Source organism: Labeo rohita, chromosome 5 (assembly GCF_022985175.1).
Source record: "Labeo rohita strain BAU-BD-2019 chromosome 5, IGBB_LRoh.1.0, whole genome shotgun sequence".
Classification (NCBI taxonomy): Eukaryota; Metazoa; Chordata; class Actinopteri; order Cypriniformes; family Cyprinidae; genus Labeo; species Labeo rohita.
Window position 1 is genome coordinate 1,221,828 of NC_066873.1, and position 16,923 is coordinate 1,238,750.

General features: G+C 37.8%; 1 protein-coding gene across 1 annotated transcript in view; it reads right to left on the minus strand.

Moving 5' to 3' along the window:
• Window positions 1–2,020: 2,020 nt before the first annotated feature.
• Window positions 2,021–16,923, minus strand: part of rps6ka4 (ribosomal protein S6 kinase, polypeptide 4) — a 28,163-nt gene continuing 13,260 nt past the window's right edge. Inside the window, exons 13-18 of the mRNA XM_051110509.1 lie at window positions 13,324–13,417; window positions 12,976–13,146; window positions 11,815–12,012; window positions 11,322–11,481; window positions 8,077–8,240; window positions 2,021–5,331 (exon numbers count right to left, since the gene is read on the minus strand). Coding sequence (XP_050966466.1) covers window positions 5,119–5,331; window positions 8,077–8,240; window positions 11,322–11,481; window positions 11,815–12,012; window positions 12,976–13,146; window positions 13,324–13,417 — 1,000 coding nt within the window. The 3' untranslated portion in view covers window positions 2,021–5,118. The remainder of the gene's footprint in view (window positions 5,332–8,076; window positions 8,241–11,321; window positions 11,482–11,814; window positions 12,013–12,975; window positions 13,147–13,323; window positions 13,418–16,923) is intronic.

A 16,923-nucleotide genomic window follows, 5' to 3' on the forward strand; every position in this document is an offset into this window, starting at 1 on the left:
TAAGGAGCTTCTGAAATAATAAGCGGTGTGTGTTAGCACACACCAGTAGACCTTGGGTCACAGCCAGAAGGGGCCAATTATAATTGATGGAATCTCTTTGATTTACTGTTCCATTCATATCCATTTGTGTCATGCTCCATATATCACAATTTCCCATGCAAATGATCCGCTTACACATCACTTTGATTAATGACGCGTTGACAGTCGCATTAGCGGCGTTTTGACGCGCCGCTGTGAGTGTACGCGCGGTCTGTGCGGCGGCAGGACTCGCACTGACATCTGCTGTGCTGAACGGGTACCGCAGGACACGGACAAGGTGTTGCCGCTGGAGCATTACGTCATGGCACAGTTGAAAGACTCAGAATCGTCTACGATTTTAAGGTGTTGTACAGCTGATCCGCGTCTCTTAGTCTTTGTTCATGTTTAGCAGCGCTTCCGGCCTTTTACCAGTACCAGGGCACACAATCATCAATCAAAAAGGATCCTCATATGTTTATACTATTTTTTGTATATATTGTTTAGATTATGGTGCGAGTACCCGCCGCAAACGATTCAGTGAACCGTCTGAATGAATCGAACTGAACTGCAGCACTTAACCCGTTTGACCGATTCATTAGCTCAAATGATTCATTCGCGAATCGCTAGTTTTGATTCTAAACAGCTGATAGAAAACACACGACACGATTACTAAAATGTGACCCCAGACCACAAAACCAGTGTTAAGTAGCACGGGTATGGGTCAAAATTATGGGTTTCTTTTATGTCAAAATCATTAGGATATTAAGTAAAGATCATGTTGCATGAAGATACTTGGTCAATTTCCTACCGTAAATATATCAAAACTTATTTTTTGATAAGTAATATACATTGCTAAGAACTTCCTTTGGACAACTTTACAGGCGATCTTTCTCAACATTTGTATTTTTTACCAGATTCCAGATTTTCTCAGTATTTAGATTTTTATTTTATTTCTTCAAATAGTTGTATCTCCGCCAAATATTGTCCTGTCCTAACGAACCACACATCAGTGGAAAGCTTATTTAGGCTATATCATTATCTGTCATCGGACTATTATCGTTTATATTAATAACAGAATAATTTGCATATTATTTAGAAGACCAGAATGACTATTTAAAGGATAATGACTCTACACCAGATAAGCCAATTGATTGATTGATTGATTGATGGACACTGGAGATCAAAAGTGTAGGCCCAGTACAACAATTACAGCTATACATTGTCTCAGATATTAGGCTGTTTAAAACTATGATTGTGTAAAAAGGAAATAATCATAATATCACAGTATTTTCTTTAAAAAGTCCAAAAGTGGCATCATTTCTACCACACTTTTGTCCCTTATGAAGTGTCCTTTGTGGAACATGTAGAGGTTCACAAGTAAAGAAGTGGAGAATAAACCTGATGAAACCTGCCATATGATTAATGCATTTAAAAAATACAGTTTGTGAATATTCTAAGCATAGTTTACAATATCAAGCTTTTAGTGTCATAGTTAATTAAGGAAAATAATATTTAACTGCATTTGGAACATTTTCTACAAGACCAAGCAGTCTGCCAATTATATATATATATATAAAACAAAAACTTAAAATGTATTTTCCATCATATATCAGACAAAACACATAATTCAGATGTGGTGTCATTAAACTGCAATTGTCAAATTAAGTAATGTGTGGGAAAAAAAAAAAAAATATATATATATATATATATATATTTTAGAACATTTGCTAACTACCAAAACCAAGCAGTATATCAATTTAATTTAAAAAAATTTCAAATGTCTTCTCCACCAGAGATTAAATAAAAAACACCATTCAAAATGAATTACCGAGTGACGTGTACAGTATGTTTTGCATTAGAACTTTTAGACATTCACCGCCGGCCTCAAACTCCCCATCAGCAGCAGAGATGGATTGTGGTCCTGCGGCTCCTCGATCTGCGCTCGCACTCTCAGAGTCTCCAGAATAAAGGACTGGGTCTGCGGAGGTGTCAGGGACAAATAATAGCTCTCATTTCCTCATTTATTTCACATTGTGCCAACAGTCACTGGCATACTTTCAAGAGCTGTCCATCCATCTGGGTGAGTAAACGATGAGAGAATTTTCATTTTTTCATTCATCCCTTTAAGACAACACTCCTAAACAGATAATGCAATGGATTGGAACTATCAAATCAACACCAAAGACATCAGAGCCAAAAAAAAACAAAAAAACATGACAAGTTTAAGAAGGGAATAGAAAGTTAGAGTGTAGTATATTTGTATATTTTATACTTTGGATTCAGCGATGTTCTTAATGCACAACAATGCATCTCATTTATTCTCTTAACAGTGTATTTCATTACCGCTCTATAATTCTCTTTTTTTTATTACAAAACTTTTTTTTTTTTTTGGCAGAGACAGAACAACATTTACGTTATCAGGAATTAAAAAAAGAAAACAAAACAAAACATGCAAATAAGAACCCTAACATAACAGACCAAACTCAAGCCATGAGAGACACAGCAAGCTCACCCTTAAACTGTAGACGCCAAATCAGGTCCATCACAATTTCACAATCAAAAATGTACAATTGTATAAGTTCCACAAAAACAAAAATGCAGTGCATGATCTAGTAAGAGCTGAAGACTTGTTCTTGCTGACAAACAAAAACAACAAAAATAAACTAAACTACACTGAGCAGAAAGCTATAACACTCTGAATAACAATATAAAGAGCAAGTAAAAAGAAATAAATAAAAAAAATTACTGCTTTAAAGCCCAAAAACACATTGACATGACAATCTTGTGCGACAAAAGAAATCAAACCGATTCGAATTTACCTAAAACAATAGTGTAAAATCACTGATACGTCATCCTTTGTATGACTAGTTCAGCCAAAAATGAACTTGCTGAAAATGGGCTCATCTTCAGGTCATCCGAGTTTGTTTCTTCAACAGATTCGAAGAAACCAATGGATCCTCTGCAGCGAACGGGTGCCGTCAAAACGAGAGTCCAAACAGATCATAAAAACATCACCATAATCCTCTCCAGTCTATCAGTTTCTTCAAGTCTCATCTACATCTTGGATGACCTGAGGGTGAACACATTTTGAGCAAATTTTAGTTTTGGCTGAACCGTTCCTTTAAAAAGCCTAAAGTCAAACCCATTTTCATCGAACGGCATGATGAAACTCTGCTGATTACATCTGAGAGATACTGTGATTACAGACGCTGAGCAAAGTTACACATTTGAACCCTTGACGAGGCGCATCAGAACGTGCTGCATTTGTTCCAGTCTTTTTTAACGACAGTTTGACCGTCTCCTTTGATGAAAAGCTGACAGAAGCATCGCTTATGAACAATCAAGGAATAAAAAAACCCAGACTAGTGCATCTCGTGTGCAAAACTCTATCACAGACAATATTATCCTCCATTAACTGATTATTTTGGCACAAACAAACGATGAATATGTTATTTCAATAAAAACAGTGCCCAACAATCCGTCTGACCGTTAAATTGTTCATACCTGCCAGCTTCACACCTCTTAAAAGAAAAGCAGAGTTTATATAACGTCGCCGGAGGTGTTTTACTGGGACTCGACACCTGTTTGCATCTTAATAAAAGCGTCAGCTCAACACGCCGCCTGAATCCTAAGCGTCGGCGGCGGATTTGCACGGCACGTACAGCAGAAAGACTCCACGCCGAAACGTCTGAAATATTGCGAGACTAATGGCCGTGAAGACGCTTAATAAAGAGGGAGACGGGGAGGGACGCCGGCGCCGTCTTCTCTCACGCTCGTCACAGTGCGAGAGGGTCGCTCGTTACAGCGTGGACGTGCGATTGTGAAAGCCCTTAAGAACGGGAGGGATCGATTGCTGTCTGGTGAACCTCAGCCCTTTCGGTCGACAGAGAGTTGAGCGGGATCCCTCAGCTCGGCAGAAGAGACGCGCTACTGAAGAAGCACAACCTTTCAAGTACGCCGATGAAAGCAAACTCCACATCTGGGTTCATACAACCAAACCTTTCCAAATCAGTCCAGTAAGTTCGTGATGGTGCACGAAGTGATCTCGACACACTTCGAAGGCGAAGAGGTCGAGACGATAAAAGGTGAATCTCACGGAAACGGTCAAGAAATATCTGGGTGCATTTCACTTCACAAAGAGCCCCGAAAGAGAAATGATCTTGCATCAAGATTTGCAATTTTTTATGGTAATTTCATTACAATATGTTCCCTCTCATTAGTAAAGTACAATCGTAAGTACATATTGCTGCTGATTTTTGAGGGCAAGTCATTTCATTTCTGAATTAATGAGGGTTTTTTAAACATTCCAGTAATGGCAGTTTGGCAGGGACATTTAATTGTACTCAAAATATAATTTTTTTTCTTGATTTTGGGGAGAAATACAACATTTCTTTGTGAGGTTCACCCAGAAGTGTGGATATGATCATTGTAACTGGTGATTGAGTGACTCAGTGTGGTCTGACTTCATACGTCAACCTTTAAAAATGTAAAACATTCAAAATACTATAGTCATGCAAACATCGAGAAAACTTCTGAAAGTAGTGATATGTAAATAGGCTGTACAAGACTCACATAAAGCTTTTCTCAGTGGATCATTAAAACACATTAAAATAGTAGTCCACTCTAACGCTCACATATGGCTTTCCTGTCCGCTATTCCCTAACGTTTCAGCTTTCCCTGATCTCAGTTTGGCGCGTTTCAATCGTCTCTCGCAGTTAAAAGATCTCTCTAAAAGCGGGTGGACGCCCACCGCACGACAGAACATTTTTACATTTACATTCATTAAAATGTCTACAGTCTCAAATGATGAAAGGAATTACAAAGGCAACGCCGCTGGAGTCTCCTTTCTAATGTAGATCATTTCCTTGGCATTGTGTTTACAGAGAGCCATCGTGATTAAAGATCCTCTTTCCCCCAAACGACTTGAGAATCCGCAGATCCTGCCGGCGCAGGGCCGTTCTCCTGAAGAGACGTCAATAAATGCCGAATCTGTTGCCGTATGAAGGTTATATTATTCTGCGTGGTCTTTTTCACTCTGTAATGCTCGTGTAACACATTCTCTCACCACATCAGAGCAGCTTCTCAGTCAGACGGGAGACGTCACAGTTTGGGGTCCTCGTGGGGATTCAGAGATTGGCAATTCTGCGTCTTGGAATGGGAAGCGGATGAGGAAGAGGAGGAAGAGGAGGAGGAGGATGAGCTGCGTCTCGTCTCCACACCAGTGCTGGTCATCTTCATCTTACGTCGTTTAGCGAGCGGCGCGTTGTCGACGCTTTTAAGGAAAAAGCCCTCGCGCTTCCCGCGGTTAAATGCCTGTGGGAAAACAGAGGTGTCATGATGCAAAGCATTCACGAGATTTTGAACAGAACACAGATTACACAACACAATCCTAAAAACAAACACCGTTGGGTCGACGATTGTCTGTTTTTAGTGAGTGGCCAATCAGGAGAGCTGAGAATATTCCAGGTGAAACACTCATCATTCAATCGAAGGAAACAAACTACAACCGTAATGGAATCAAATCCAGTCTGACGATTCATTTATGCTGATACAATCATGGAATTAGTCATAAAATGAAATTTACTGTATAACGAGGAATGTCTCCGAATTTGCTGAATTTTGGATGAATAAATCAAAACTATGTCAGTACACAGCCGCAAAAACACTATGTAAATATGAATCTTGCATGTATGAATGTTTTGCATGTCTCTGTGTGCATGAATGACGCAGATGTGCGGTTTCATTTACTACACACATCCTGAAGAACGTCTCAGTGTTCTCAGATTCTGCCGCCTCAATATACAAGTACATGAACAAATAAACTCATGAGCATTTTACAGTTTCTTTTGAGAAAAACTACTGTCATATCATATACAAACAAAAATGTCTTCACAGCAGCCCGTCAAAATAAAAGTTTGGGTTAACTTGAAGAAATTGTGACATACATTACCAATCAGTGTTGGGGGTGACGCATTACAAGTAAAGCAAGTTACATAATAATATTACTTTTTTCAAATAACTAGTAAAATAACGCATTACTTTTGAATTTCTAAGAAAATACCCGAGTTACTTTTTTTTTTTAAATAAGTAACACCAGTTACTTTTTTCCCCATTTATTGATTGACAATTGGGAGTAAACATGATGTTTCTGTATTCTAGACTAAATGTGAACATGCATTAATTCATCTCACTCACAAAAACAGATTCAGTATTCCTCAGAATGAATAAAAACAGTGAAATGCAAACTCAGAATATGACGCAACCCTGCAGTAATTAAATATGTAAAAAATAAAACAAATATCCTTTATGTATTTAATCCCATTTTATTAACCAGTGTCTCTGCTGCTGACCTTCAGTGATGCAATTCAACCATACTAATACGCAAAAATTACTTTAGATAAACTAATTTGTGCTTCATTTTTTTATATCTGAAGAGTGATCTCCTGCATAAATGTACTTTTCTTTCTGCCTGAGGTGAATTCATTTCACTTTTGGTGTAAAAGGACTTTTACATTAGAATTGTTTTATATTAAAAGCAAAGAAGCAGAAACGCAAAAGTAACGTAACACATTACTTTCCATAAAAAGTAACTAAGTAACGTAATTAGTTACTTTTTCAGGGAGTAACGCAAAATTTTGTGCATTCTTTCCCCAACACTGTTACCAAATGTAATGATAGTACTACTACTACTAATAAAATTTTATTAAAACAACATTTTTAAGGAATATTTACCAGAAAAATGTAAATACACTACACAGTATTTCTGAATGAATTAATGAAAAAGAAATAAATACATTTTTAAGAAAAAAATTAATTGATTAGAGATGCTTTATATTTTTTAAATTTAATTAAACAATTAAAATGGAAACCAAAAAAAAAAAAAAAAAAAAAAAAAAAAAAAAAAAAAAACAGACTTTGGTAAATAAAAATAAATAAAAAATAAATAATAAATAAAAATAAATTTGAGAAAAAATAAAATGTAATTCATAGGACCTTAAAAATGTATTTTTTTAAAACATTTAATAAATTGCTGTTAAATTATGTACGTTCCACGATTTCAATTAATTTTTTTTTTTTTTTTTTTTTTTTTAATATTTATTTTACCATTAAAACAGTGTAAGTTTTAGAAGAATTTGGGAAAAGATAAACTGGATTTCATAGTGCCCTACTATTAGTATAACAAATGATACATAAGGAGACAATAAATTCATTATACTTCCAAAAATGAATAATATTCAGATTATAGATCATATTAGATCATTAATTTAACCTAAAACCTGCAAACTGTCATTTATTCATCCTCATGCCAATCCAAGCCCATAAGACTTTCATCTTCAAAACATGACATTATTTTTAATGAAACCTGAGAGATTTCTGTCCCTCAATTAAAAGTCCACTTCACCTAAACGTTGACATTTTAGAAAGTTAAAATAAAAATAAAAACTCTCTAAAAAAAAAAAAAAAAAAAAAAAATCTATTTGAATCAAGTAAATAAAAGCCTGCAAAAAATCTGTTAAGTGATTGCATCTCCTCAAGGCTGAATTAAACCACTCAACAAATATGGATTACTTTCAAAATGTCTTGATGCACCTTTTAAACATCTGGGTGAATGGACTGTCAAAGAAGGGACAGAAATGTCTCCAGTTTCATTTTTGAAGATGAACAAAATTGGGATTGGAACAACATGAGTGTGAGTGAACGATGACAGCTTTCATTTCTGGGAGAACCATCCATTTATACAATCCAAGTATACAGTCTTGTTTTTAATTAATTATTTTATTCAAATATGTTTTGCTTGTGACTGAATAGATTAAATCCTTCAATGTGAATATTTGCACGAGAATGTATTTGTATTTTATTCCAGGCAGGATGTGGAGGAACTTGTTCATCTAATATGCTGAGGAAGAAAAGAAAGCGTCAACATCAACAACCGTTAGTAACAACTGCTAGTGTGTAATTTCTGTGCTCTCATTCCATATGTACGTCCAAGAATTGGACTTGGGTGCATCATCACTACTCCGTATAGCAGACAAACAGTGTCAAACGCAGATACTGGACCTTGTAGGTGGCGTTGACATAGGTGCGGACGGTGGGGCCGGTGGACTCCAGGACGTCAGGAGTGCAGAGCGGGGTGGAGGACATGACGCCGCCGCCCTGGAGCCAGGCGTTCTCCTTCAGAGCCAAGAGCTTCAGCCGGCGCTCAGGATCCACGGTTAACAAACCTGCGAAGATGAAGAGGGAGATGGAGGCTAATTTAGGGGCTGCCAATATAAGCATCCTTCAGCCACTAAAGCAGCGTCCTCAGGGACCATCACACGCCTGCTTCCACCAGGCCGCTGAACCTCATCCATCTCAATGGAGATGATCAGATGACAGCTATAATAACAAGCACTTGTGCTGAAATTGGACCGAAATGCGTTCGAGTGCCCGCGGCTCCCCGACGGCTGGCTCAGGAATCGCTCATCAGACGCTTTCGAGAGGTATAAAACTATTACCGCGCATTTCACAGCTATTTCAGCTCCTAATCAATAGAGACTTCGAGTATTGGCTGAACGCAAGTAAATTTCACAGGTCTCCGAGCTCTAAAGCCATAAAGATTGCCATTCACTTACTACGGACGATCGCCAACTATTTCACAGAAGATTTCATAAAACGCCAGATCCTGCAACAAGGGCTTTTCCGATCGAATCCACAATTGGACTCTAATCTGATTCCAATGACACACATTTAGGTTACTCAGATGGATTTTCTGTATATGGAAGGATAATATCCAATCATAAGAAGTGCCTACTGATTTTGGAGTACTGGGATAATACAGCCTAAAGAACTAGGGAAAAAGCATTGGTAATTTCACATCACAGCCTATTTATCATCAAACTGTATAGCAGTCATCCATAGTAAGTTGCATAAGTCGTGTGGACATATAGCTGCTGTTTTATACGGATGCTGGAACACGTGAAGCACAAATCAATGTTTACAAAAGAAATAATATCATAGCCACCATATGTTACACTGCAAATAAGGACATCTGAATTTGTGCTGAATGAGAGGAACATGAGCACATATGTTTGGATTAAGCGATATGTTGGCTTTGTACTCCGTCCTGCACGCATTTTACCTAATTTTCCAGGGTTTAACCAAATCATATGTCCTCAACAGGGGCTCATTTCCAATAGTGTTCAAATAGGCAGCAAACAGTCACATGAACTGTACTGCAGACCTCCGGTTTAGGCGGACACTGCTATGGTTTGCAAAAGAGTTTAGAAAACAGCACTTTCATCAATTAAAGGATTAGTTCACTTCCAGAACTAAAATGTACAAATAATGTACTCCTTTCAGCCACTGAAAATGGGTAATATTCAACAATCTCAACACAAGAGCCTCACTGAGATCCCTGTATCTCTGGGACTGAATGATGTAGAGCCTTGAAAATTAAGATTCCAAAAGAAAAGTTCATTAAAGGAGAAGTCCACTTCCAAAACAAAGATTCGCATATAATGTACTCACCCCTTGTCATCCAAGATGTTCATGTCTTTCTTTCTTCAGTCGTTTTTTGAGGAAAACATTTCAGCATTTTTCTTCATATAATGGACTGATATTGTGCCCCCAAGTTTGAACTTGCCAAAATGCAGTTTAAATGCGGCTTCAAAAGGCTCCAAATGATCCCAGCCAAGGAAGAAGGGTCTTATCTAGCAAAATGATCGGACATTTAAAAAAAAATAATAACAACACAATTTATATACTTTTTAACCTCAAACACTCATCTTGTCTAGCTCTGTGTATACAGTTTTTTAGTTAGGGTACGTCTAAAAACTCCCGTCTCCTTTTCTCCTCCAACTTCAAAATCATCCTACATCACCGTTTTTACTTTTGTTTGTAAAGGGTGTTTGATGATCTTTGCACATTCACTTTGTACACTTTGGGTCGGTTCTTCTGCAGGACGATTTTGAAGTTGGAGGAGAAAATGAGATGGGAGATTTTAGATGTATCTGTCATGACCAGAAAAAACACAGAGCTAGACAAGACAAGCATTTAAAGTTAAAAAGTATATAAATTGTAATTAAAAAAAAATAATAATATAACCGATCGTTTCACTAGACATGATCATTTAGAGCCTTTTGAAGCCGCATTTAAACTGCATTTTGGAAGTTCAAACTTGGAGGCATCATTAAAGTCCATTATATGGAGAAAAATCCTGAAATGTTTTCCTCAAAAAACAATTTCTTTACGACTGAAGAAAGAAAGACATGAACATCTTGGATGACAAGGGGGCGATGACATTATATGTGAATCTTTGTTTTGGAAGTGGACTTCTCCTTTAACTGAACCAAACCCTTACATCAAATATTATGTTAAAGGGGTGATGACATGAGACATCACATTTCCATCACAAACTGTAAGTAAATTATTTCATAATGCTTTGCCTGGAAATGACCATTTTATTTTGATCATGTTGTTAAAACACTCACATGCAATAGCGAGGAGGCGTCGATACTGTAATGCAATGACATTAGCCAATCAAAACAGTGGACGATTACTAAGAAGCCGTAAAAGCACCCGCCCCTTAAAACAGGACATTTTAGACCAAATGAGGGTTAAAAAAAATAGTCTACATATGTGTTTATTTATTTTGTGGAAAAAACTTTAACATTACAAGTAAACCTCAGCTGATGGTTATATATTACAGTAATTAAAAAAAAAAAAAAAAAAATCACGACCCAACGTCACGACCGGTTTAATAATAAATATTTAAATAACTTTAACTCATCCTACGGCCCCCTTGGGGGTTTGTAAAAGAAGTTATGAACTGTAATAGAAATTCAAAGAAGGATGTTCAATTCCTGAAAAATATTTGTTGTTGTCATCTGTATGTTTGGTGGGTCTCGCCATAGACTCGCTGATCAACTCTTTGATGAACTGCTCTTTTGAAAGTCGTTTTGTGTAAAAGCATCCAGTAAGTGTAAATGTCAATATATATATATATATATCTGTGTGTGTGTGTGTGTGATGCTAGAGTAGAAGCATCTTCTTTATTGATGCCTGCATATGTGCTAAATACTACTAAAATGCTACTAAAATTATGTTGTAATTATAAAGTTAAAAACAGTCCTTATTTGACTACTTTCTATAAAGCTGTTACTAAATTTCAAATTTGGCAAAAGTCAAATCACGCATCACGAACATTCAATGCTTACATTTTTGTTCGCTGGTGTCACTTCAGAGCACATCTCTAGTAGCCGTACTAATATGTATCACTTGTAGCTAGTTTGTTACGACAATTATTGTCTTTTCGGTGTAAGTACCTCTCACTAAATCTTTGGCCTCCTCAGACACGCCCTTCCAGGCTTCTCCGTCCAATGAGAAATCTCCCTCTTTGATCTTGTGCATGATGTCAGCTGCGTGCGATGATGTCATTCCCTTCTTCTCACTCTGGAACGGAACTTGGCCCGAGAGCATGGTGTACTACCAAAAAAAAACAACATCACTAATCATATCAGCACATTACATTACATTCTTGGCTTCACTCTTCTGAACAAACTGTCAAATTATAAAAGGAAATTAGATTTTAAAAAAGTTGGTCCGGACGAACTTTGATGTTGGTTTAAGAACGCCTTTGAAGTAGTTTTAAAAGATTAAAGACTCAATCTGAAGGTGTTTGAAGTATTTTCAAGGTCACGCAGTCTATCAGATAGATAGACAGATATTCAATTTCAGGTATCAACCTTTAAACACTGACCTTAAATGAGAGGATGCATATGGCAGTCCAGTCTAAACCAGTGTTTCACATGCACCTACCAGGATGACGCCGAGGCTCCAGAGGTCGCAGGCCTGGTCGTATCCGGAGCTGTGGAAGAGCTCTGGCGCTGCGTACTGCAGGGTGAAGCAGGGGGTCTGCAGCGGCGCACTGCCGCTCCCCGCGGGAAACAACCGCGCGAACCCGAAATCAATCACCTTCAACACCGAGTCATCCGACTCATCCGCAAACAGCACGTTCTGCCAGAGGAGGAAAAAAAAAAAAGGGACGATGCGTGACACAGGGCTATGCACTGACACAGTAAACCACAAGAGGCTCTGCACTACAGCCATTTGACATCCCGGCACCGCTGATCTAATCATGATGCATCGCGACGTATTACGACGTGCGGCGCGTATCGTATTGGAGGCCGCTGGTCTAAGCGACGGCTGAAAGATCTCATTTAGGGAAAAATCCCACTGATGAAGATTAATGTGGACAGTCTCTCGTCTACAGTCCCTTTACCTGCACACGGACGGCACATTAAAATTCCACGGCGCGGAGACAAATCAGCGCACGGTTAGCTGAGCGCAGAGTGAGTGCTGAATGTATAATATCACTGAGTGAAATCAAGCAAACTATGAGCGATGATCACACAGCTGATGGGAGATCTGAATGAGAGAACGAGACGCTGAATTGAGCGCGGCCGGTTAGCGGCGCGACAGATGTGAGCGTAACGCTTTCCTCCACGCGTGACGGCATCTTATCATACAGTTGGAGAGAAAACTGATTAAAAAGACACTAAAGCTGCTCGTTTTGTCATCGCGGTCGATCTATTGACGTATTCAGACATCAGGATGTCCTTCTCTTTGTTTATTCGTCTGCTTGTTGTTCAAACAATAACAAATCTACATACTAGTGTTGTCAAACAAACACATTTTGATTCTCAAAACACTGATACTCTGCGTTTCCCTGTGGTATTGAAAAACTCTATTTTTCAAGGTATTCCATCAAAGTTACAAATGAAAATATCATGACACATTACAATACATCAAGTAAACATATTCCTCCGGCTGTCCTTTCATGCTGATTTGTTCCATCTATCCATCATAATCTAACTAGATTTTACATTTACTGTGCAAACATGACTGACACACTGCTCAGCCCTACAAAATAACCCATTACATCTGTAATTCTTTTCCGTAGTGTCTGTGTCTCTGTACCTCTGGTTTGAGGTCTCGGTGCACGACTCCAGCCTCGTGCATGTAGCTGACCGCAGACACCAGGCTCTTCATCAGCTGACTGGCCTCCCATTCTGCAAACATCTTCTTTTTCCGTATTCGCTCCAGCAGCTCTCCACCACGCAACAGCTCCATCACCAGATACGTATGATACTGCCAGAGACAGAACACAGAACATGAAAGAAGTAATATACAGGGACGGGGTATTTAAACAAAGCCGTATTTGTGAGCAGGACCGTATGCATGAATACACATGATTCTTAAATAAAGTCCTTTTTTTGCTTCAAACAGCAGAATGTCTTTATTTTATGTGCGAGCAGTAGGGCGTACCTGATCGGTGTAGACCTCGTGCAGCGTGACGATGTTGGGGTGAGATTCACACTGGCGCAGTGCTGCGATCTCTTTCTGAGTCATGGCCTCCATCCTACAACGGCACAAAGACTCTCAGTACGGCTGAGAAAAATGCTTCACCTATGGTAAAGTCGTAACTGCTGTTTAATGACATTACCAGGTAGGTTTGCAAAAACCAAACAAAAACAAGCATTCAGAGTATGTGCATTCACTCCATGATATAGCCTATTAGAACACAGACAGAAAGCCAACAACCGCTCATCTCACGGCTGTTTCATTACTGAACAAATCTGCGTTTGAGTGAATGATTCAATAACCCACTTACAAAGACAAATACTTGACAAGTTGGTTGAAAGAATGATTCAATGACTTGCTTATTAAACAATGATTTGTCACAATCTACTGGCAGTTTTTGTTTCATATTTCATTTTTAAAATAATTTCTTTTTTTTTATATTCGAACTTTATGTATTATGCATGTGACTGTAATTGCAGTGCAAATCACTGATCTGTAATAGAGAACTGGATTGCTCATGACGTCACAGAAGTGAAGCCACTGCGCCGCCATGTTGCTATTCTCTAGTGCTATGCGCGTCCATGACGCTACGTACTATTGAATCACATCGAAATGTCATGCTGAACTACAGACCCAGTGTTTACAAAGCGAACGCGCTAAGACTAAGGAAGTGCAAGTAAGTCAAACGCTGTTTACAAACAAAAAGAAAAGTTGTAGGAGAAAAATAAGATGGAGTTTTTCACCATTCTTTACCTTTTTGAGCCGGAGTACACAGACAATGAACTTGACAATGATTCGTAGCGTCGTGGACGCGCATCCCAGAGCCTGTGCTACACCAGCTTTTGTGTTTAAAAAGTAAACAAATTTTTACTTTCCGAAAAAAATGAGCGATAGTTTCTCTAGATAAGACACTTCTTCCTCGGCTGGGATCGTTTAGAGCCTTTGAAGCTGCATTTAAACTACAGTTTGGAAGTTCAAAATCGGGGCACCATATCAGTCCATTATATGGAAAAAAACGCAGAAATGTTTTCCTCAAAAAACAATTTCTTTACGATTGAAGACAGAAAGACATGAACATCTTGGATGACAAGGGGGTAAGTACATTATTTGTAAATTGTGGTCATGGAAGTGAACTTCTCCTTTAAACAGCTGTGTAAATGCATGTAAATCCACTGCAGATGTAGCTGTACCACCAAAAAAGTGGATTTTATAAATAAAAGCCCTATAAATGTCTTGTTATTCTAACTGAACTTATTGATTAAATGTAGAAATTTGACAAAAGATGATGCATACATCTAGTAAAGGTAGAAAAAACAATCATCCTAAAAAGGTAAACAATTTTGGGGAAGATACAGTACGTCGCCCCTGAGTATCAGCACAAAAACACACTCAGAAAAATCCTGTCTAACAGTTACTGGCAAAATCCCAGAGAATATCAAGGTACCGTTTTCTGTTTTTGGTCAATATCAAACACCTCTAGTGCCGAGACTAAAGCGCTGTTAGAAAAAATAATGTCTCATGGCTGGTGCCAGAGGTCCCCGGCTCATTTTTGCTAATATTTTTTTCTGAAGAAAGACAGACATGTATAGTGATGACATTTGGTTTTCAGCCACTGAAAATGGGTAATATTCAACAATCTGGACACAGAGCCTCATTGAGATCCCCGTATCTCTGGGACTGAATGATGCAGGGCCTTGAAAATTAAGATTCTTAAAGAAAAGTTCATTAAGAACTAGAATCTAAAATCACAGGCACGCAAATTTCGAAAAAAGAATATTTATGGCACTCAGACTGGTATGTTCAATGCAGTTCTCTTGACAGAAGGAAATGAGACACATCTCTATCTCACATTTGGTTTTTGACCACTGAACATGTGGACATTTAAACGATTACTTGTGGAGCCTATTGAAATTCCAATATCACTGGAACCAAACCTTACAGGGCCTTAAAAAATGAACATGCCAAAGGAAAAGTGTGTTACGACTCTAAAAGTACATTAAGATATCTTTAATACATCTTGAGTTACAGGCATGCAAACTTTGAAGAAAAAAAACTTTAAAAGTGCTGTTTCCCCATTTTTGGTCACCATTGGCAAATAATGCAACAAAGATTACTCAAGTCAACAGATTTCACTAACAGAACTACCAATCTCTGTGTACAAATAACATGATGATGCTGCCATCTTTCTCAAGTCATTTTTACCCCCGTAACTTGATTTTAAAAATCAGCATTTTGACCTCCCTCTACAAAATAGTGGATTACTCAGTAAATATTCAGCCTCAACTTTTAATATTTTGGCTTTCATCACTATGCATGCCTATTTTTCATCAGAAAAACATTAGCAAAACCAAAAATGTGAGCCGAGGAAGTTTTTAAAATTTGGTTGATTTGACACGTAATGGCCCTGTTCTAAGGGGAAGGGAAATTGTATTTGTCAGTAAACTAACCAGAAAAATGATGCACAAAGAACTGCAAACATCATTACATCCAAAAAATACGATTAATACTGTGCTACTGTCAATTATCATGTGCTGCTTTCCAGGCCAGAGTTTGCCACAGGATTCCTGACATTTGCCATTTTAACAATACGCATAACAGTAATAGTGCATTTTGAATTGGATATTAACAGAACTAATGACTTTCACAGTGTCCAAGTTCAGCTGTTACCTCAAGTATTTATTGTGCATATCCACAACTGTGTGAGAAATCACAATATGGACATTTTACAAACAAGGTTTTAGAACAAATTAGTGTGTGTGCATGTGCTGTGGATTAGGCTGAATTTTTCATGAGAATTTCTTCTGTGCAATTACATACGAACAATCCCACACCATTAACAGTCATTTAAAGGCACTTTCTGACTAGATAACTGTCTGAAGTGACCACTAACATACAATAATGAAATTACTGCTGATTTATTACTTCACTGCATTCCAGTCTCTAATTACATTCAAATTGGAATGTAGTCGCACAACTCAAACACGTCTGCTCTTCTTTTTCTCTCTCTGCTGCTGCTGAATAATGGTGAAGGAAACACAGTCTCAGGGTCACTGCACTGCTCTAAAAACAGTCTGAACAGGTATTCGCTTCAGAATTTACAGCAAACAGTAATGTTCAACTAAAATGAGAAAACTACATTTAAATGTTAATTTTAATACATTTGTTTTACCTTGAAGTTCAAAAAATATTCTTCTTATTGCATTAAAGTGGCCTTGCATTTGTTTTATTTTAGTTTTTTGAATAATTTCCCAAACTCTTTTATTAAAAACATACATTTTTAATCAAAGTTTGTTTTTATGAATTTTCTAATAAAAGTGTGCATCAATTTTCAGAATATCATGTTACTAGTTTTCTCTAAAAGGCACAATATGTAAGTTGTAAGGCGAAGCTCGATGACGCAATGACGGAGCATGGAGCGTTGGGAGCTGTCGTTTTCACAAATCATGCTCACGCATGAGGTAACGTATTACTTTTTTATTAACTTACCTGTACATTTAATAACAGTATTTTATGTCATTGCAATGAATTATCTGCAAAGAACATGAAATTTGATTCAATATTAGC